We start from the raw sequence: 23,247 nt of genomic DNA on the forward strand, positions 1-23,247 counted from the left end.
CAAAGTCCGAATCACTGACAGTCTTCATTGTGAAGTCCCGTTGTCTCTAAGAAAGCTATAGCCATGCAGAAATAGGAAGAAAGGAGCAGTCGTAATGTCCAGGAACCAAAGGGAACTCAGCCCAAGCTTTACTAATGGAGCACGAGTGGAGGTCGTCTTTTATACCACAGATTACATCCTCTACTTCTCTGGGGTTTCAGTTCAGTATTATTCTACAAAAAATTAGCTCAATAACTTTCCAGTGAAAAAGAATCACAAAGAATCAGGTACAGAACCAGATAGAGCTGATCGTTTTATAGGCTTGTACAGAACGAAACTCAAAACTGAACACCACACAGAATGATCCACCACAGACGGTGTAATGAAAAATTAACTGAACTGGGTTGCACGTCTGTACATAATACAACATACACAGATACACTGGAAGGTACCCGCGTGTCCAATTCCACCGCATGTGGCGCAGTTACGAACAAATGCAAAACCACAAGACGACATTACCAAACTTGATTATTTTGGTGATTCCGAGTGTTTAATAAGCCAGTTGATAACAGCGTCTATGTTGATCGAATCCTTGCAAGAAATCATGTAGCAGCATACCTCCCTGTCTTTGATAGACTCCAAGGCCCTGTTGCAGGTGACAATAGTTAGGGAGGAAACATTAGTCACATGATAAAAAAAAATAATAATAAGAATGAAGATTAAAAGAAGAGGAGCACAGAAACAAAGGAGAAATAAGCAATAATCGTCGGAGCAGCACATGGAATCAAGCGAAAGGTTGAATAGCTAAGTGCTGAAGACATAACTGAAGTCACGAGTAATTAAATGGAATGTAAAACTGCAAGTAGGCAGATATTACTTGAAATGCCCTGTAATTGTTTTGACATTCAACTATGCAAACAAAAGCAAAAAACAATCACATATGGACAGCTCATACGTTACAACAGAAATAACACATAAAATGCATACAGAGGAAGCAAATTATAAACTCACATTTGATCCACCAATGCCTGCTTTGACAGAGCTTCAGACTTGTCAATCTTATTACCAAGAACAAGCAATGGGATCCTACTCAGAGATGGCTTTGTCAGCAGCTCATGCAGCTCGCTTTTAGATATCGGAATGCTGTCTCTATCAGCAGCATCAACAACATATCTATGGTGTGCAGAAAGAAACCATAAATTAGCTGACTGATGGAGATGACAAAGGACAGACCAGACAAATGTGTCAACAATATAGGAATTAACTGAAATTATTTCCACAAGCTGAAATTATTTCAACAAAAAAGGTACGAGGAATAATAAAAAGATAAGAAAGAAAAACTGCAAGCATGTAAATAACTTCAAAAGTTAACGCAAATTGGAGTAAAGGTTGACACCAAACAGCGACCCGTCTTAGATTCCTTTAAATGTTTCATGTAACAAAACAAGATTCACATTAAATCCAACAGTGAATTGATTAAAATGATTCTTAGTTAAAAAAAAAGTGCTTAACAATGAAATAGCATGTCAAACCACTCTGAATGATATTCAGAGGAACATTTACAGTTCCATTTACCTCATGTTTGAATAGATTAACCTGTTTAAAATATTGAACTAAGATGCACTTGGTGTTACCAGGGCAGTGGATTTAACAAAACAAATTTGAAGCTGACTGAGTTAACCTGAACAAATCTGGCTTCCATCAAAATAATACTTTCAACTTGACCCACCCAAGTTGATATATGCAATAACATTTTGCAGAGCAAAGTGAATACACAAAACACTAGAATTGTCATGCATGTATGCGTGCATGTATTCCTGTGCACTGACTTCAAAGTAATGGGGTGGCTCCTGTTAAAATATGTTGATCCTTAAATGTACATATATATATTTATATATATATATATAAAGATACGTATACATATATATATATATGTATACATATCTCTATTTATATATATAAATATATATATTTTATCTTCCTAAAATACCCTCAAGGGTATTCTTGTAAATTAGCATTTTACGCATATTCCAATTGGAATATGCATTGTAATTTTTGTTTTATTTTTATTTTTTGTTTTTTATATTTTTGGTTTTCGTACTGCATTGGGGGCCTCCCAAAAGTGACGTTGGGAGCCCCCAACGGTCACAAATGTGACCGTTGGGGGCTCTCCAACGTCCCCTTTGGGAGCCCCCAAGGTGGTCCCTTTTCATGCTTATAAATAGGGGATTTCCCCTTTGTATTTGGAATTCTTGAGGAAGCTTATGCTCCATTGTAATGGGGTTTTTACCCCTTCTCCATTATTCTTCAATGATATGCAACTTATGACTTTATGTCATATTTTTCCCTTTTTATGGGTTTTATGTGTTAACACATTATGTGCTTATGTTGTTTCCCTTTAATGGGTATATTTGCACTCCACGTGCATAAGTATGGGTTCATTATTGAACCCAATGTATTCCAAGTCACTTTCTAACATGGTATCAGAGCAAGGTTGAGATCGAGTTGCTCTTTGGTGCATCGGGAAGCGTGGTATTCAAGAATTTGTTAAAGAAAAATGGTGAAGTATTCATTTCTTTCTATTGTCTTTCTTATAGTTATTCGGTATGCATTCTATTTCTTTGAGTATTGTATGAAGAATGGAATATATTCTTTTCTTTATGTATGATTTTTGTCATTATGTCTTTTTTGAGTTTCTTGCTACTCCATTGAATCGTTTTCGTATGTTTTTCTTTGAAAAACTTTAAATGATAACTTGTTTGGCGAAAAATTAGATATATGATTGCTCAAAACTTGCTTTAATGGGTCGGTAAAAATTTATGACCGTTGGAACTTTGAATTTACATTTTAAACATAACCTTGTTTATGAAAATACCTTTATATGAATGCTTAGTCTTTAAAGAAAGGTATGTTAAGATTAAAATGCTTGTGAAATATAGTTTTTTGAAAAATGTTTGGCATATATGAAAAATTCCATATTATGTGTCCATTTTATATGAGCAACATTTAATTAAGAAAGTTTTTTTTAATACCGGTTGAATTAAGTTTTAAAATGGTCTTATGGAATATGGTGATTTTCTTTCCATCTTTACACTCTTAAGGATGTTTTCAACATTTAGAGAGTTCTCTCTCTTTTCAATAAGAGACATTTATATTTATATGTTGTGATTGTCTCTTGTGGGTTTTGGTGTTTGCCCTTTTGTTTGTTCATTAGTGAATGTTGTAAGTGCTTAATGCACTCTTTTGCTTTTCCGCATATTTCATTACAAAAGTTATGGTCTTCACTAATGTTTATTGTGTACTTATTTCATTAGGAGTAGGTAATAATCTATTAAGTCATGTTTTTCGATAAAACTTAAGAGTGTTAAATTTTTTCTCAATAAATGTTTACTTTTTATTTAAGCCATAGTACAATCTTATTTATCATAAGGTTTTGTTAATGAATCTATTTTGTTGGGATTTCTTCCACTTTAATGGAGTTTTCTCCTTCTTTGGGAGTTGTATATGTTTGTTTGTTCAAACTCTCCTTAAGGAGCCTTTCGGTCCTTATAATCTTCTTGTGAGTATATACTCTTTTATGAAGATTTCATGATTGTTTATCATTTTTAAGTTGAAATAGTAGATTTCATAAGTTTTTCGAAATTCACCATCTTTATGAATGCCTATATTGGCCTAAGTTTGTTATTTTTGAACTTCACCAACTTCACCGTTTAATTGCACCTTATGTCTTTCATAGTTAAGGCTTGTTTGTTCCAAATCGGTTCATACACATGATGTTGCTTAATATTTCATGTTATGTTGCATAGTAAGCCTTTTTTGGTGTACAAGACTTCTTTTGAAGATTAAGCATAATTCGTGGTTATGAAAAATTGTTTTGATGGATTATATTGGACCTTTGATTCAATTTGTTAATCGGTCCTCTTTGTAAAAATTTTTTATTTGGAAAATGATTCCTTATGTGTTTATTGCCCTTTTGTGGCATTTATGTTTGTCCATCACATGTTATTTAATGCATCATTGTTTTGGCCTTATTATTGTTTTATTAGAGATGTTTGTTGAGATGAGTTATGGGCACCTCGTGTTATATCATTTTAGATTGTCCAAATTGCCATATTATAGATGGTGGTTGAGGTGAGTTATGGGCACCTTGGGACTCTAAAATGATTTGGTATATGATCTCTAATTATGAGTGTGACACTCGTTGTTATGTCTTTTTAGATTGTCCACTTACCATATTATAGATGGTGGTTGAGGTGAGTTATGGGCACCTTGGGACTCTAGAATGATTTGATATATGAGTGTGTCACTAGTTTGTTCTTGTGCCATTGATATTATGGATGCTTCTAAGTAAATGTGATGGACATATGGTATTTGAAACCTTAAATGTTTTAAGGTACATTTAAAATCAAGATGTTTTGGGATTATAGCCCAACCTTTTATTTGTTTATGAATCTTATGAGTGCATTTGCACATTTGTGATTCCGTATGTTGTGCTCGTTGTGCACATGTGTTCTTGTGATTTTGCACAAGTATTCTAAGTGTTCTTGGTGTGTGTATGTTCACACATTTGTTCTCAAGAATTTTATTTTATCGATTATAGTATCTTGTTGAAGATATTTTTTACATGCATGTTATTGTTATGAGAATTCATTTTAAAAGGAGTATTGTTTTATTCGAGGTTTATTTTCATTACAAGTTTATTGCCTCAAAAGTCTTTTCCTTTTATGCCCATTATCTAAGTGTCATCATATGTAGACAAGAATTTTATTACACCTTCGTGTGTTTTTAACCCTTTGTTGGCTTTTACTCTCTTGGTCTAGTAGCTGAACACACTTGTCTTGAGTGTTTTTATATGTAGACAAGGCACGTTGATTCACACCATGGTGTGTGATTTTTAGCTTATGTTGGCGTTTGTGTCCTTGTTCTAGTCGCTTAAGATGTATGCCTATGGTTGGCTTATTTCATTCATTTCAAGTGCTATCATATGTAGACAAGAGATGTATTATGTTTTAGCCCATGGTTGACTTATTACTCTTGTTCTAGTAGCTGAACATACTTGGTTTTAAGTGTATTTTTTACGTAGACAAGAGATACTTTTTAGTCCATGTTGGCATGTATTTTCTTGTTCTTGTCGTAGATGCACTTATTTCAAGTATTATTATATGTAGACAAGAGGTTCTTTTACACACCTTTGTGTGTGTCCTTGGCCTTTAATGGCTTTATATTCTTGATCTAGTAGCTTATATACTTGATTTATGGGTTTTGGAGGACTAATGAGGAAGATGTTTGTAATGGATAAACTATTGTTGAAATTGGCAAAATTTCATTCATGACTTGTGTTTTTCAAGCAAATCATATTTTTGATATGCATATCAAGTTGATTTCTTAGCATTTAATCTATATATTAAGTGCTTATGATTTTTGTCACCCTTATATGCAAAATGTGTATTAAGTATGTCTTTCATAAATGATTTTAAAACCTTGTGAACTCTTGGGTTTATTTTGCCTAAAGTATGCTTGGAGACTTTGTTTCTCTTGTTTGGCACTTCATTACATGTCTGAAGCATGTTCATTAATGAGTTCTTTGAGTATTAATTCATTTCATGATAAGTATATGCATATGCTCTTTATGGCCTTTTTGGGCCCTCATTCAATAATGTTTATGTATATATGCCTCTTCGTAGGCTTATTGTGGTATCCCTTAGTGGACCATTTTGTTATTCCCCATTATGGGGTTATATTTGTCCAACGTTGGACCTTATGAATGCATTATGCATTCTTGCAATTTATTTCTGCATAATTTGCTTCCGCTCATTTTGTTTTAAACATGATATATGATTTTGAAACTTTGGTGTCATTTTTGCATAATTTGCATCTCTTCTAACCTGTGCTAGTTAGAAATGTTCCATTTGAATAAAAGTACAAAGATTTGTTTTACTTGTTTCTTTGTTGTTATTTTACAGGATCTTGGAGATAGGACAAAGAGAAGTACCCTAGATAGTTCGGGAAATTTGAAGACAATAGGAGGAAGGCCTTTTCAAGTTCCATTGCATCCTTGCCGGAGCCTCTTGGAGTCTTGCCCTTTGTTCAATCTTTTCGTTTCCCCACAAAGATTGAGGGGGGGTGTTAATATATGTTGATCCTTAAATGTACATATATATATATATAAAGATACGTATACATATATATATATGTATACATATCTCTATTTATATATATAAATATATATATTTTATCTTCCTAAAATACCCTCAAGGGTATTCTTGTAAATTAGCATTTTACGCATATTCCAATTGGAATATGCATTGTAATTTTTGTTTTATTTTTATTTTTTGTTTTTTATATTTTTGGTTTTCGTACCACATTGGGGGCCTCCCAAAAGTGACGTTGGGAGCCCCCAACGGTCACAAATGTGACCGTTGGGGGCTCTCCAACGTCCCCTTTGGGAGCCCCCAAGGTGGTCCCTTTTCATGCTTATAAATAGGGGATTTCCCCTTTGTATTTGGAATTCTTGAGGGAGCTTATGCTCCATTGTAATGGGGTTTTTACCCCTTCTCCATTATTCTTCAATGATATGCAACTTATGACTTTATGTCATATTTTTCCCTTTTTATGGGTTTTATGTGTTAGCACATTATGTGCTTATGTTGTTTCCCTTTAATGGGTATATTTGCACTCCACGTGCATAAGTATGGATTCATTATTGAACCCAATGTATTCCAAGTCACTTTCTAACAGCTCCTACCAGAGAAAGAGAAAACCTCAAACATGATGAAAGATATTGGTGAGGATCTGGTCAACCATTATACTGCTATTATGTAAAGACAAGGGGGCTAAGACTGCTAAGACAAGTCTAGCACCTACATGGCTTAGATAGGAGTGCAGATGAAGAAAAATAAGAGCATAAAGCCTAGATGAATTGGATAACCAATTAGGAAGCAAAGTTTTATGAATCCAAAGTATATCATAATCTACTAGCAGATAAGAATGGTGACAAAGAGTCCAGTGATAAGACTACAATGATCATACATATGGTAACTTAAGTCGCTCCATGATCAAAGATCTTCTCACTGTTGGTTAATACATGTCCATAAGGGAATCTAAAAATCAAAGGTTCATATAGCATCTAAATTTTATAATAAAAAATTCAGGTTTTGCCATTGAAATGATTTGATCCCAAGCATGTTTTATAGTAAAAAAGCACTGATAAACACATCTGCAGATTCAGATTGAGCAAAAACCACCTGTAACATAGAAAACTAAACTGTCCATCTCACATTGACCATAAAGTGTTAGGAGTGAAAAATCTACTACTACTACTACAAGAACAACACACACACACACACACACACACACACACACACACACACTTGACCTTTTATTTCCATTGTTGATTGAAAAAATTGATCAATCCTGCTGTGAACCACCTGAGGAACAAGATGTTCTTTTCCTTGATATATCTAACATGAGCCTATCGTTTGTTTTTCACATGCATCCCTCCGATCATCATGTGTGCATCACCTGATAACCTGGTCTTGCATGAGAAAAATCATTCCATCAATGGATTGCAAGCCACTCCTATTAGCATGACCGAAGTTCATGTTTCATCATATCATTCTAGTCCTCATGCAAGCATACAGTGAACAATGCCACAATCCCATAACTATCAACTGACTAGCCCACTCACTGACAATTAATACTAGCATGGTCGGATATTTTTCCTAGGACTAGCAGAATTTATTTGGCTTCCTTACATCTTCACTTAAAATGGACTTTGGATGTGTGTGCGTGAGAGAGAGAGAGAGAGTACAAGATTGCAGAGACCCCACGACAGTAACGCTCCCACATGGTGCGAAATCTCCGTTGACCTCCAAGATCCCACAACTTAATGGTCACATTACCCTTTGTAACCTTCCTCATGTTAAAGCCTACCTGGCAATCAGACAGCACAAAACTTTAACCTGTGCACAAATATCTTTAGATCCTAAAATACCGATGACTTCACCAGGAATTTCTAAAACCATAAAATCATAAGAATATCTGGGTGTTCTTAAAGCGACATATATACCATGACATTTTTGTATATCTTCACGACATTATCATGAGATAATGTCAATAGTGGGAACTTAGAAATATTTGGAAATTTAAGAATATAAGCAGATATTCACTTTCTTGAATAATTTGGAAAACAACATCATGACATATAAGGACTGAAAGGATTGAAAATAGCATGGTTAGAGAAGTGCTGCTTACTGTTGGGATCATGTCTTCGCTGTAGCCTCCAGTCTGAACGGCATAGGGAAGAACTATGTCAAGAAAAGAAGTAGCAACCAGAGAGGCTAAATGAATCATAATTAGTTACTCACAGCAATGGCATTAACAAGTGAAGTTTTCCCAGCATTCTGCAAGCCTATTAATGAGAGCTCCATTTCATGTTTGAAGAACAAACTGCAACATATCCATCATGACCAACAACATATTCAAAAGAAAATTAACATGTATATACTGTAATGAAATACGTGGAAACCAAAATACTAGCCACTAAGGGCTTACAAGATTACACTTACACACGTGCACATACACAAGTTCACTATGGAACCAAACAAAAGCCAATAAGGCAATAACAAGAGTGAAAAAATATAGGATATTATTCACCAAATGCTTAACAAAAAGCATTAAAGAACAAGGGGATTTTAACCTTTATTTATACACAAAAAGACCCATGTAGGAGGGGCTGTTGGGAGCTCCCACCGGTCATATTTATGACTGTTGGGTACCCCCAATGACTCTTTGGGTCAATGCCCAAACAGCCCCTAGTCTTCAGATAAAAAACAAAAGAAAAGAAAAGAATAAAAATACTAAAAACAATTATCCTCAGTGGATATTTTATTACAAGAAAAAAAACCAAAATACCCTGAATCAAAACAGAAATTATAACAACAACAACAACAACAACAACAACTACGCCTTCATCCCAAAACAATTGGGGTCGGCGATATGAACCAAAAAAGAAAATCATTCTGGGTCTTCCACATGAATCCTTCTCCTCCAATCATTTCTATCCAATGTCATGTCCTCGGAGAGGTTCAAAGCATTCATATCCTTTCCTATCACCTCCATCCATGTCTTCCTAGGCCTACCCCGACCTCTTTTAACTAATATATTTTTCCATTTCTCCATCCTTCTAACTGGAGCATCATTAGGCCTTCGCCGAATATGTCCAAACCATCGTAAATGATTCTCTCTCATCTTATTTTCATTGGGTGCAACGCCTACCTTCTTATGTATCTCCTCGTTCCGAATCTTATCTTTTATTGTATTTCCACACATCCATCTCAGCATACGCATCTCAGCTACACTCATTTTTTGAATATGATGTCTCTTGGCAGCCCAACATTCAGTACCATATAGTAAAGCGGGCCTAATAGTCATCCTATAAAACTTTTCCTTCAACCGCAATGGCATTTTACGATCGCACAACACTCCAGTTGCACTTTTCTATTTCATCCACCCAACCTTTATCCTATGATTTACATCTCCATCAATTTCTCCATACTTTTGAATGATAGATCCCAAATATTTGAAACAATCATCCACCGATATTTCTTGCTCACCAAGCTTCACTACACTCCCATCACTACTTCGTTGCTTACTAAGCCCCTCAAACTTACAGTGTAAACACCGAAAGTTTGTTGAGAAGGAACAAGAAATGTGGAGCAACAAGAGCTTTAGTAAAGAAGTCCGCAAGCTGAAATTCAGAGGTGACGAAAGGTAACTCAATAGTCCTTCTCAAGAATTCACCACGAACATAATGACAATCCATTTTGATGTGCTTTGTGTGCTCATGGAAGGTGTGACTATTGGCGATATAAATTGCATTTTTTTTGCAGCAACACATCTTCAGGGGTTTGGAGCTATTGATACTCATATCTATGAAAAGATTTCTTAGCCACACAAGTTTTATAGTTGCTTTTGTTATAGCTCTGTTTTCAGCTTCAGTAGAAGATCATGAGACCTTCTGTTGCTTCTTATATCTTCAAGCAATAAGTGAATCTCTTAGAAAAACATAGAAACTAATAGTGAAGATTCTATCATTTGGATTTTCTCCCCAATCAACATCAGTATAAGCAAGTAAATCTAAAGATGAGAATGAGGATAGAAAGAGTTTTTTAGTTATGGAGTTCTTGACATATCTGACGATTCTTAGAACACCACTCATGTGCATAGTGGTTGGAGCATGTTGAAATTAACATCATTAACTACCTGTTTGTCATTTCCTGTTATTATCATATCATCTACGTAAAGTAGAAGGATAACAATGTGGGTACTTGTACTTTTAACAAAAAGAGCAGTGTTTAAATTAATCATAACATTACTTAATCTATCATATTAGGCCTTAGGAGCTTGTTTAAAATCATACAAGGCTTTTATAAGTTTAAGTGAATTTTCCTTTTCAATAACAAATCCCGACGGAGGATCCATATAAACTTCTTCATTTAGTTCTTCATTAAGAAAAACATTTTTAACATCTAATTGATATATAGGCCATTTTTAGTTGAGGCGACAACTATTAGAGTCCTCACATTAGTCATTCTAGCTACAACAACAACTACGCCTTCATCCCCAAAAAATGGGGTCGGCGATATAAACCAAAAAAGAAAATCATTTCGGGTCTTCCACATGAATCCTTCTCCTCCAATCATTTCTATCCAATGCCATGTCCTCGGTGAGGTTCAAAGCATTCATATCCTGTCTTATCATCTCCATCCAAGTCTTCTTAGGCCTACCCCGACCTCTTTTAACTAATATATTATCTAATTTGTCCATCCTTCTAACTGGAGCATCATTAGGCCTTCACCGAATATGTCCAAACCACCATAAACGATTCTCTCTCATCTTATTTTCAATGGATGCAATGCCTACCTTCTTACGTATCACCCCGTTTTGAATCTTATCTTTTATTGTATTTCCCAGGGTTACCGGAAGCGCCTAGCTAAAAGGGGAAGCGCGCTTCCCCGAAGCGCGCTTCGGAAGCGCGGAACGTCGCGCTTCCGAAGCGTGGGGGGAAGCGTCCCCCTTTTTTGGGAAGCGCGTTTCCCTTTAATGGGGGACGCGTTTCCCTTTAATGGGGGACGCGCTTCCCTTTAATGGGAAGCGCGCTTCCCATCACGCTTCCCCCACGCTTCCCCCTCGCTTCCCCTGTTTTTTTTAAATTTTTTGTATTTTTTATTTTTTATTTTTATTTTTTTCGCTTCCCCCTCGCTTCCGAGACGCTTCCTAGGTCGCTTCCGAGACGCTTCCTAGGTCGCTTCCGAGACACTTCCCGAATCGCTCCTAAGTGGTCCCACGCTTCCCCGCTTCCTAAAATTTTGAAAGTGCCTCGCTTCCCGCTCCCGCTTCCCGTATCGCTTCCCGCTCCCGCTTCCTCAACTGGCAACCATGGTATTTCCACACATCCATCTAAACATACTCATCTCAGCTACACTCATTTTTTGAATATGATGTCTCTTGGCAGCCCAACATTCCGTACCATATAGTAAAGTAGGCCTAATTGTCATCCTATAAAACTTTCCCTTCAACCGCAATGGCATTCTACGATCGCACAACACTCCACTTGCACTTTTCCATTTCATCCACCCAACCTTTATCCTATGATTTACATCTCCATCAATTTTTCCATTCTTTTGAATGATAGATCTCAAATATTTGAAACAATCATCCACCGGTATTTCCCGCTCACCAAGCTTCACTACACTCCCATCACTACTTAGTTGCTTACTAAATCGACATTCTATATATTCTGTCTTACTCTTACTCAACTTAAAACCTTTGGCTTCTAATGTCTGTCTCCATAATTCTAACTTAGCATTAACCCCAGCTCTAGTCTCATCAATCAAAACAATATCATCAGCAAACAACATACACCACGGCACATTTTCTTGAATTGATCTCGTAAGCTCATCCATCACTATAGCAAATAGGAAAGGGCTTAATGTAGATCTTTGATGTAACCCAACCGTTATAGGAAAATTGGTTGTCACCCCTCCACTAGTCATTCTAGCTACGGGTGCAAAAATTTCCTTATAGCCAATTTCGTATTCTTGAGAGTATCCTTTACCTACTCACCTAGCTTTATATTTTTTCATAGTTTCATTACTCTTAGTTTTGACCTTAAAGACCGATCTACATCCAATGGTTTTCATGTTAAAAGGTAACAAAACTATTTCACAAGTTTTTGTTTTCTTAAGAGAATCTAGTTCTATGTTCATAGCTTCAATCCAATGAGGAACATTTTTAGCTTCATTATAATGTGAGGGCTCATGGTATTAATGTAATACTATTAGGCATGACCTATAATTATAAGATAGTGCCTATTTGGTGGAATAGGCACTCTACTAAACCTTCTAAGTGAAGTTTCTTCTAATAGGTTCACTATAATGAATTTTTTTTAAGGCACTAGTAAGATTGTTTTGCTCACGTCGGGTATAAACATGAATATTTTTATTAGAACTACTAATGATGTCATCACTACTTGGTGATGTCCCAAATATTAGGATCTTCAAAAACATTATCATCTATATGATGACTCCAAGAATCATCATTAGTATGTATATCTTCTTTTGAAGAGAGATCATATAGAAACATATAGTTTATTTCCTCTTTTTTATTATTCTCTTCAAAACCATTTTCATCTTCCAAGAATGTTACATCTTTAGAAATGTAAAGTTTATTATTTTTGGAATCAAAGCATTTATATCCTTTTTTATTTTTACCATACCCGATGAAAACACATTCAATAGCTTTAGGAGATAACTTGTCTCTTTTGTGTAAAAACACAAAACATTTGCAACCAAAAATACATAAACGATTGAAATCAGGTGTTATTTTAAGCAATTTCTCATAAGGAGAAACATTTTTTTTAAAATGGAAGAAGGCATTTTGTTTGTCAAATAAGTGGAGGTTAAAACAACTTCGACCCAAAAATTTTTTAGAATATTTTTTGAAATAAGTAGAGTTCTAGCTCTTTCTCTTATGGGCCTATGTTTTCTTTCCGCTAGTGGCAAATCCCATTTTGTTTTAAATAGTTTTGAAATTTATTGGATAGATATTCACCACCCGAATCGGATCTAAGAGTACATATATTGCTTTGAAATTGATTTTTAACTTTGATGTGAAATTCTTTAAAGAAAGGGAAAACATTTGATTTAAAGTTAAGAAAATAAATCCACACATATCCAATAAAGTCATCAATAAAAGTAACATAATATGATTAACCATTTTTAGATATGACCGGAGAAGGACCCCATAAATCCGAGTGCACCAATTCAAAGGGTTTTGTGAAAACAAAGGTTCTATTTGGAAATGGGATGGATTTCATTTTTCCAAGTATACAATATTTGCAATTCATATATTTTTCATTACAATTTTTTTCTCCAAAAGAAAAAAGATACATTTTAGAGTAGCTTGGATGTCTAAATCTTTTATGCCAAATTTCAATTTCCTTATCTTGAGCATAGTTACAAAAAAATTTTAGAGGGAGAGACAATGAGTTCATAAAGTAAAGATCCCCCCTCCTATGGCCTTGCCCAATCCGCTTCTCGGACCGGAGATCCTGCACAACCTAACCCTTAGATGAGAAAGATATTTCATACCCATGGTTGGCAATTTGAGACACCGAAAAAATGTTTAAATTCAATTTAGGAACAACCCTAATGTTTGGAACAAAAAAAATTTGGAAGTTTTTAAAAGTTCCTATACTTTTGATTTCTAAATAAGTTCCATCGACAGTAGAAACATAGGATGAGTTTGAATTGGTGCATACATAGAATAAAACATTCTCCTGAGGGGTCATATGAAAAGATACACCCGAATCTAGAATCTAAGAATGTGTACCGGGTAAAAAGGAAGAAGCAATAGTGGCACCCGATGTAGATGATATGACTTTAAGAATTTGTTGAAACGCCATGAAAATTTGACCAAGAGTGTCTTTAAGATCACCCTCACTTTTGCTTTCTTCATCCTTTTTGTGAGTAGATTATTCAACAAAAACAACCTTATACTTGAAGGTTACATTCAACTTAGGACAAGCAGGTTTAATACGCCCCGAATCATTACAATAATGACAAATAATCATTTTTCTTCAACCACTATAGTTATTATTAGTATAGTTGTTTTTCCTCTCAAAGTGTGGAGTCTTATAAGCCTTAATATTGTTATCGGGTTTAGATATCGCTAACACTTTATCACAACTTTTACTCATTCCAAGACGAGTTTTTTCTTGGACAATTTTGGTAATAGCATCCTTAAGAGAGAGAAGAGTAGATCTATGTAGAAGATAATGTCTAACCTGCTCAAATTCGAGACGAAGCCCATAAAAAATTTGAAAAAATCTCGCTTGTTCCATTTTTTTTTGCCTAAGTTTCACATCTTCAATGGCAACCCACTTAGGCTCCAAAAGTACAAGTTCATCCCATAAGGGATTCAACGCACTATAAAAATCTTGAATACTTAAGTCCCCTTGCTTGGTAGTCCTAACATTTTCTTGCAAAAAATATGCTCTTGCAAGATCCTTTTGGGTATACATACCCTTCAAGAAAAACCAAGTTTTATTTGTTTTTCGGAATATAGCAATATTAGCACGTACCTTAAGTTCGACATTGTTCATAAACCATGCAAGAATTTTTGCATGGTTGCTCTCCCAATCTTCCATTTACTTATTATGATCCTCAATGGCTTTGACACGGGCATTTTCCTCTAGAGCCTTCTCTTGACCTCCTTCTAGTTTGGTGAGCTTGAATTGAGGTTTGGGGATTGTGCCTATCATAACCTCAAAGCTTCCTTCCCTTGAGATTATTCTCTATGGTGGAGGCTCACATCATTTAGTTTTCCCCATTGGCCTCCATTGATGAAAAGAATAGAGAGGAAATGAGAAAATGAGAGCACAAAATTTTAACAAACTTTGTCACGAATACAAACACTTGATAGCAACCTTCCACAAGTCCAATAGCACAATGGCTTTGATACCATGTAATGAAATACTCAGAAGCATAAATACTAGCCACTAAGGGCTTACAAGATTACACTTACACACGTGCACATACACAAGTTCACTATGAAACTAAACAAAAACCAATAAGGCAATAACAAGAGTAAAGAAGTATAGGATATTATTCACCAAATGCTTAACAAAAAGCATTAAAGAACAAGGGGGTTTTAACCCCTATTTATACACAAAAAGACCCATGTACGAGAGGCTGTTGGGAGCTCCAAAGAGCCATTGGGAGCTCCCAACGGTCATATTTATGACCATTGGGTACCGGTACCCCCAATGACTCTTTGGGTCAATGCCCAAAGAGCCCCTAGTCTTTAGATAAAAGACAAAAGAAAAAAATAAAAAATAAAAATACTAAACAAGTATCCCTAGTGGATATTTTATTACAAGGGAAAAAGACCAAAATAACCTTAACTCAAAACAGAAATTACATACATATAATTTAACATATACCACAACTGGATCCCACTCAGTATAAACTATATCAAAGCATATTTGGTGGTAAATCACCTGAAAAAATGCATAATAATTATAAGAAAATCCAAAATATTGCACAAATAATGAAAACACAAGCCAGAAAGAAATATTAAGGAACCCATCCGTCTACATGGCACGAGGATGTTGCTTATAGGAGATAGGACAAACCTAGTGAAATAGAGTAACAGAAACACTGAAGTTCAAACCCATTAGGTAGAATTGGTTCAGCATGGCAAAGCTATATGGTTAACATCAACAAGGCAGGTAACAGAAGATTTGTGCAAAAACAATCATGACAAGAGTTAGAACAAAATTGCCAGGCAAAGCAAATGGGAGACTTTTGACAGGATAGATAAAAGCATGGACAGCTAGCAACACCTGGAAGGCTGGAAGTATTAATGCATCAAGACAACCAATAGTTTGAACAAGCTGACGAAGTATGGCACGGTGATGAACCCAAAGTTAAGACAATTGTGCCACAATGCAATGTACACCTTTAATGAATACTTTTTGTTTATTTCAAACCAACTTTGCATATGAAATACTAAATTTGGTTTTTGCAAGAGCATCAAAATAACTATGCCAAAATAACCTAAGATGGGTAATATATGAAGATCTAAAGTCTGCTATCATTAATTTAACAGAAACACAAAACGAGAAACTCTATAGTAGATCTTCAAAAAGCTCATTTTAACTTCTTCAAAAGGAGGGAAAAAAAACTCTATAGCAGATATTCATCTCACTTTAGGCAAAAGTGAAATCATGGATGCCGAAAGATTCTATTAATCTTTAGAAGCTTGCTTCCAGGGAATCTGCTTTGAAAGCAGGAAACTAAGCACTTCCAAAACTCAGTTCTTTTTACGGGAAGCATACTTCAACAACCGTCCAAAACTATCATCTTATTATAAGAACATGTACACTATCACGACTCCTATATAATTCACAAGTATGTTAAGCTAGCCTTCACCTGTTATTTGTTTCTTACTAGCTATTATAATATTAATAACTGATGATTTGGTTCTGATATATCAAAACAGATTTTGTTTTATATCCGATATACTCAATCCCACCACCAGTGGAAGGCTTTGTTGTCAAAGCTAGGCGACCTAGGAGCAGCACCACCGCATGGGCGATTGGGTTTGAGAGGTGGGGCCCTATTTTAATGCCTAGGTGGCACCTAGGCTGGGACCACCTGGGGGTGGTCTTGTTTTTTTTTTGTACCCTTGGTATAAATTTTTTTTTGACCCCTTGGTATAAAAAGGGTAACGCCTTTCCCCTTTTCGCTCTCTTGCCCTTTCTTTTCCCTCTTCTCTCTCTCACCTCTCTCTCTCGGTTTTTTGCAGCAAGAAGAAGAAGAACACACTCAGCCAGGTACAGTCTCTCGCTCTCTCTGTTTCTCACCTCTCTCTCGCTCTCTGCCTCTCTCTCTCTCTCTCTATTTCTCGGTTTCTCACTCTCTTTGGGTTTTCTTCTTCCTCTCTTCCCTCGTTTTTTTGTTTCTTATTCTCTTTTCTTTTATTATAATATATTTTGTGTAATTGTGTTTGTGTGTTTCATTTATATATAATCTATTTGACTGTTTCTAAGTTATATTTCTGAGTTATATTTCTAGTTGATTGTTTCTGAGTTATATTTCTGGTTGACTGTTTTTGAGTTATGTTTGTGAGTTATGTTTGTGAGTTATATTTCTGAGTTATATATCTGTGTGTAATTCATATATGATCTGTTTGACTGTTCTTTTTCACAGTTCACACTTCACATTCACCCTTCACAAATATATGTCTGTTTTCTGTGTAAATATATATAATTATATATATTAACATATCATAAGCATATATTATAATATTCTGTATTTCAGTTAATTTAATATGTATAGTATATATATTCTGTGTTTGTGTGTTTCATATATATATATATATATATATATATATATATATATATATATATGTATGTATATATATATATATTGTTTTTGGGTTATGTTTATGAGTTATATTTTTGGTTGACTGATTATGGGTTATGTTTCTGAGTTATATGTGTGTTTAATTTATATATAATCTGCTTTCTTATCATTTTCACAGTTCACACTTCACATACACACACACACACACACGAGGCATTGTGTGTGTGTGTGTGTGTATATATATATATATATATATATATATATATATATATATATCTGTTTTTGTCCTAATTCTTGGCCTATATAGTTTAGTTTTAGGATCTTTATAGTTTAGAGATGAAGATTACCATATGAGACATTGGTTAAATATGATGTTTTTAGTTATCATGAATTATCAATAGTTCAGTTATGACTCATGACTTTTAATATTGTTAAGGCTTTAATTGTGTTTAAATTATGTAGTTGTTTTTTATTTACATTGTCAGTTGACTCAGTTCTCAGTTGCATGGTTTGCTTATACTATTGTTCATTTTTTTTCTTATTTGTCTATTGCTTATTTTATGTCTATTGTTGTTAATTTTTTTCGTATACATGATTTTACTTTTTGTATATTGCTTATTCACATTGTTAGTTGTATGGTTTGTTTATTTAATTGTTCATTTATTCTTAATTTTTTTTAGCAGGTTATCAATTGCATGGTTTGTTTATTTTTCATGTTCATTTCTTCTTCTTCTTTGTCTATTTCTTAGTTTATGTCTATTTTTATTAATTTTTTTGTATACATGATTTTATTTTTTGTATATCTTTCATTCACATTGTTAGTTGTATGGCTTGTTTATTTAATTGTTCATTTGTTCTTAAATTTTTTGAGCAGGTTATCAATCGCATGGTTTGTTTATTTTTTCTGTTCATTTCTTCTTATTTGTCTATTGCTTATTTTATGTCTATTGTTGTTAATTTTTTGTATACATGATTTGATTTTTTTTTATATTTTTCATTTACATGGTTTGTTTGTTCAATTGTTCCTTTATTCTTAATTTTTTTAGCAGATTATTTAATATAATTGCTTTATAGTGTTCGACGACATGTTGTGCTTTGTCTATTGCTTATTGTTGATTGATTTTATATTGTATACATGTTTGGTATTGACTTTAGTAATTTGTTTAAATATTTTGTGTATTTTTTTTTAATTCGGGTACCGACTAGTCCCGCCTAGTCGTTTTAGGGGCTTACCGCCTAGCACCTTTGACAACTAAGGTGGAAGGCCTTGGCTTTATGATAAATATTTTTGGGTCTGATAAGTATTATTTTAACATATACTTTATGTTTTTAAAAATATAAAATTCAATTGGTAAATTTAGATGAATTAGTAGTATTATATAGTATAACATCTTTGACTCATATTTATGCATTCTAAAAAAACTTCTCGATTCACTTACTAAATGTTTACTATTCTCTTCTCCCTTCCCACTTCACATGCATCTTATAAACCCTTTATTTCTTGCTTCTATTTCCAGTGTTGCTTCTCGATCTTGCTTTTAACTTTCACAACCTAGGCATAACTATGTTTTATCAATAAAGCATTGCAAATTTTGCATGAATTTCAGCCAAAATCCTCTAGAGGAAGCACAAACAGCAACAAAAAACAAGTAGCATCATGAAAGTTTTCTGCACTACTATATTTCGTAGAGCACAATCATGCATTTGCAGGATACATCGTAAGGTGCCCTCTAATATTTGTAAAAATCTTGACTCAAGTGATTGTCATGGAAAATGGAGAAAACAAGAGGGCATGCATCTGTAGCAAATCTTGAAAAAGATGGTGCACCACGATTGCAGCGGCCTAGATATAAATGAAAGTTGGAGGAAACTAGAAGTATCACAATCACATCTATCACCTGCTACACAAGGGACTAAAACAACATATTTTCACTTGAAAATGCAAAATGGAGGTGGCTACCAAGCCAAAAAATGTATTGTACGCAAGGAAGTAGGAGAGAAATATGACTATCTACCCTGTCCTTGGCACTTTATATGAAAATCATTTTTTAGACAGCACCATGATCATAGCAACAAATGATTAAACAAGAAGATCCGACCAAGTAGCCAACCATTCTTGCATCATGTCCAGACTTATCTTGTCAAGCAGGACAAGTAACGGCATTACACACTACAAAACATCAAACGTGTTCACTTCCTTTGTAATCCTTGGGACGGCAGAGAAAATGTGCATTTTTATCAAATTAATGCACGAATTGCTAAAGTACATTGTGGCACCATATAAAGTATATGTGTGATTATCAAGTCTCCCTCCAGGTAGTGGTAAAACAAATGCTTCATCCGTTTAGGGATCAAAGACAACTAGAAAATGTAACCAGTTAATTGTGATCTATCACATAAATAGTCTTGTAATAGAAAGAAAATACATCCGCTTTCTTCTATCGCATCATTAGCAGTAGCAATTTCAATATGAGAACCTAATAATCCCAGACGTTCTCTTTCAGAGAGCATCCTTTTCTTGGACGAATCTCCGATAGTTAAGATTCAAATGCAGGGCCGGTTCATAACAAAGTCAAGACGCATGCAGGCACCAGAAGCCGAGGGGGAGAAGAACTATAACCTTGTGGATCCTAATGGCAGAAGAATTTTATGTGCTATCATCGGCAACGAAGTTTACCCTCAAAAAATAGATATAAGCAACAAAAATCCGCCACCGGAATTCGACGTAATGAGTATCTGTTTCCCCGATCATCATCGGCAACATCATACCCATCAAAATTTATATGTATCATACAATCAAACATGGTTCTACCGCACATTCAAACAACACCGATGCCTAAGAGTTGTCTTTTATGACAATTTCATCGAGAACAGAAGAGAAAAAACAGGAGACGAACCCGAAAACTAAGAGCTCCGGGGAGAATGAAGAAGAAGAAAGGGATCGGGGAGAATCGAGAGAGGGCATTACCTCCGAAGCCAGTCGAGAAACCACTGGAAGACCCCCGCCATCGATGATCGTGGAAAATCCGGTCCTGGATCTCCTTGAGAGGTCAAGAAACCCTAATTGGGCCAAGAACAGGAGATCCGCAAGGAGTTGCAGGAGCCCTAATTCTTGGCTCAATTCTCTCCCTCCCTCTCTCTCGTTAGAACGTGAGGATGCTGGACGCAGTTTGATGGACCCGCGTATTTACGGGCGCCCCTTAGATTTGCCTAGTTGTCACCCGGTTTTTTTTTATTTATGGAAAACGGTTCCGTAACTTCTTGTTGAATCTTGAAAATAATTCTTCATAATCTGTTGCCACGACAATAAATAAAGCATGCTCTTCTAAAAATACCCTTGGCATTTTTTTTAGTTGCAGCATGTATCCCTAGCTTTTGTGAAAACGGCACAAAAAAAGAATGTGGAGACGTGAGGTTTGGATCTGCTTATGGGTCACCATAACGCTGCCAATCGTTGTCCGGAAAAAGAAAAAAGTTTGCACATGAACCCTTTGAGCAGGGGTTGGGGGCTGTCAATGTTTCGGATATGAATCGATTCTTACTGGATTGGATCTGGTTTGGAGTTAGTGATTAGGTCCAATTAGCTAATCGGTTTGGACGGACCTATAGGATCCCAATCTCATTTGAACCTAAGTCTGGCTTAGAAACTTCCTTTAGGCGACCGGGTCCAGATTATGATCTGCTATTTTTCAATTTAAAAAAACAACAACAAAAAGATCTGCTCAGGTCACGCCTGTGCGAATTCTAAACGGACTCAAGCCTGGTTATGCCTAAGGTAGGTCAGGACGAACTCAGACCCAGACCCGGTTCTATCACCTTAAAGTTGGCCTTAGTTCTGGATCCCCACTCTCCCAGGTTTAGTGCAAGTCTGACCCGTTGACAGCCCTAGGTTGGCATTTGACATAATGCCTGCTCGACCTGAGCTGGAACATGATGCCCATTAAAGCCCAATGGGCCAGATCCCAATCCTGACTTGATGAGAACCCGACCGGGTCCTTGCCAGGTTTGACTAAGCTCAGGTCTTATCAGGCTTGGTGGGACCAAGATAGATCCCATTTGATTTTTTTTTTTTTCATCTTGAACTAAGACCGACCCTGTTTACTTTCCATGCTGGATCAGGATGAGGTCTTATGGGATTTTGGGCTGTATATACGATCCTCCATTTGTAATGATGAAAGTGGATTGCAGTTTGGATCTAGATCTCACTCAGAATTCGGCCCCATATTATGGGCAGAAAAATGGAGCATGTTTTGAAAATTCGGGGCAAACTCAAGTCCATCTTGTAGGTCAGATAAAAGCCCAAAATGGAAATGATTCAATGATAACGCTATTGCGACATTTTAGTTTTTTTCTTGTTTTCATGAAATCAATCTTGTTTTGATAATGAAAAAAAAGGAAAAATAACATGCGAGAAGAACATGGATATAATTAGGAAAGTAAATGGATTGAACTCTGCTTGAATCTAGAAACTAACGAGTCTGACCTAATCGGATTTGGATCGATGGGGATCAGCCAAAACCCAATTCAGATCTGACTAGCATAAAATCAGACATTTACGTATATTTGGATTCGTATTTTAGTCAGATTGGGATTTTACTCATATGTAGACTCGGATTTGGATGCACAATTTGATACCAAGTCCAGATCCAATTATTAACAGGATCCAAATTTGGCTATCAAATCTGACTAAACAGATTTGTATTTGGATGGATATTCAACCTGAATCCGAAACTTTTACATCCCTAATTAAAACTCTAAACAATATTAACAAACAAAGGCTTGAAGTATGTGATATCTTGAAAATATCGCACTTTTGTCACATTTTTATTTAAAAATGATAGTGCCGTGGTACGTTGAACGTTTAAAACGGCTGATAAAATATCGCTTTTCCTTTCATATTTTTTGAAAAAATACAAAATTTGCCACCATGATGCTTATGGGACGTTGTGAACGTAACCTAGGTCAGATCCAAGTTAGATTATCCTCACTCACACCTTGCACCGAATCATAAATCTGCCAAGATCCGATCCAGATCCGCCATTTCCCATGCCTGATCTATCCAGCGTACATTAAGGGTATGTTTAAATCCCACACGGATAATCCCCCAACATGCCTATCAAACCGAAGAGTCTTGGGTTTAAATCCCACACAGATAATCCCCCAACATGCCTATCAAAAATAAAAAATGAAGGAGGTTAGATTATTTTTTTTAACCCACAAGCACATTGGAGCTCAACAGTGGTTGTTGTTTGTTACAATCGAGCCAAGTTTGAGACCATAAAGAGCTAAACAAGCTGAGCTCGAGTTAGCTTGTTTACAATTGTTTCAGAGCTAGAATTAATGGGATTTCAAACAAATATGTTGCTTGAGAGATGGAAGCAATAAAATCTTATTTTTAAACCTATAGCTTGCAAAACCAAATACTTTGATCATTTGTTTTACAGCATATGTAAAATATATCTAATATATATTACCATTTAAAGAGGTTAATTATATGAACTGAGTTGAGCCGAACATCTGCTGTTCATGTTCCTCTTTCATAGGTTGTTTTATGAATTTGAATGAGTTCTTTACAAGCCAAACATGAGTTGGGCAATGAGCAACTTAGCTTGTTTCTCATCCCTACTTGTGCATGATATTGTTAAACTAACAATCAATAATTAACTTTATTCATCAATAATTCGAAAGATCAAGATCCATTACGGAATCCGAAAAGCCATAATGGGCACGGAATACGAGGACCCGTTATCCATTCCCATAATCCATTACCGAATCCAAATATGCCCCGGCCCCAGCCCGGCAGGCGCGCGCATGTGTGGTGGTCATCCCACTCTCT

General features: G+C 35.4%; 1 protein-coding gene across 1 annotated transcript; it reads right to left on the reverse strand.

Moving 5' to 3' along the window:
- Positions 1–213: 213 nt before the first annotated feature.
- LOC149812455 (ADP-ribosylation factor-like protein 8c) lies at positions 214–20,572 on the reverse strand. Its single transcript, XM_089993540.1, has 6 exons — positions 20,380–20,572; positions 8,346–8,427; positions 8,233–8,265; positions 7,790–7,911; positions 991–1,152; positions 214–625 (listed from the first exon to the last, which is right to left on the reverse strand). The coding sequence occupies exons 1-6, from the start codon at positions 20,418–20,420 to the stop codon at positions 508–510; spliced, it is 558 nt and encodes a 185-aa protein (XP_089849666.1). The 5' UTR covers positions 20,421–20,572; the 3' UTR covers positions 214–507.
- Positions 20,573–23,247: the final 2,675 nt, after the last annotated feature.

The sequence above is a fragment of the Nuphar pumila genome, chromosome 17, assembly GCF_984573655.1.
Source record: "Nuphar pumila chromosome 17, dmNupPumi1.hap1.1, whole genome shotgun sequence".
Lineage (NCBI taxonomy): Eukaryota > Viridiplantae > Streptophyta > Magnoliopsida > Nymphaeales > Nymphaeaceae > Nuphar > Nuphar pumila.

What these genes read in the sequence shown, in the direction of transcription:
- LOC149812455 (XM_089993540.1), bottom strand. Translation starts at nt 20,420, where the DNA reads ATGGCGGGGGTCTTCCAGTGGTTTCTCGACTGGCTTCGGAG. An exon ending in GCGAAGACATGATCCCAACA is followed by an intron (nt 7,912 to 8,232) that starts GTAAGCAGCACT and finishes TCTGATTGCCAG; the next exon opens with GTAGGCTTTAACATGAGGAA. An exon ending in CAGGCATTGGTGGATCAAAT is followed by an intron (nt 626 to 990) that starts GTGAGTTTATAA and finishes CACCTGCAACAG; the next exon opens with GGCCTTGGAGTCTATCAAAG.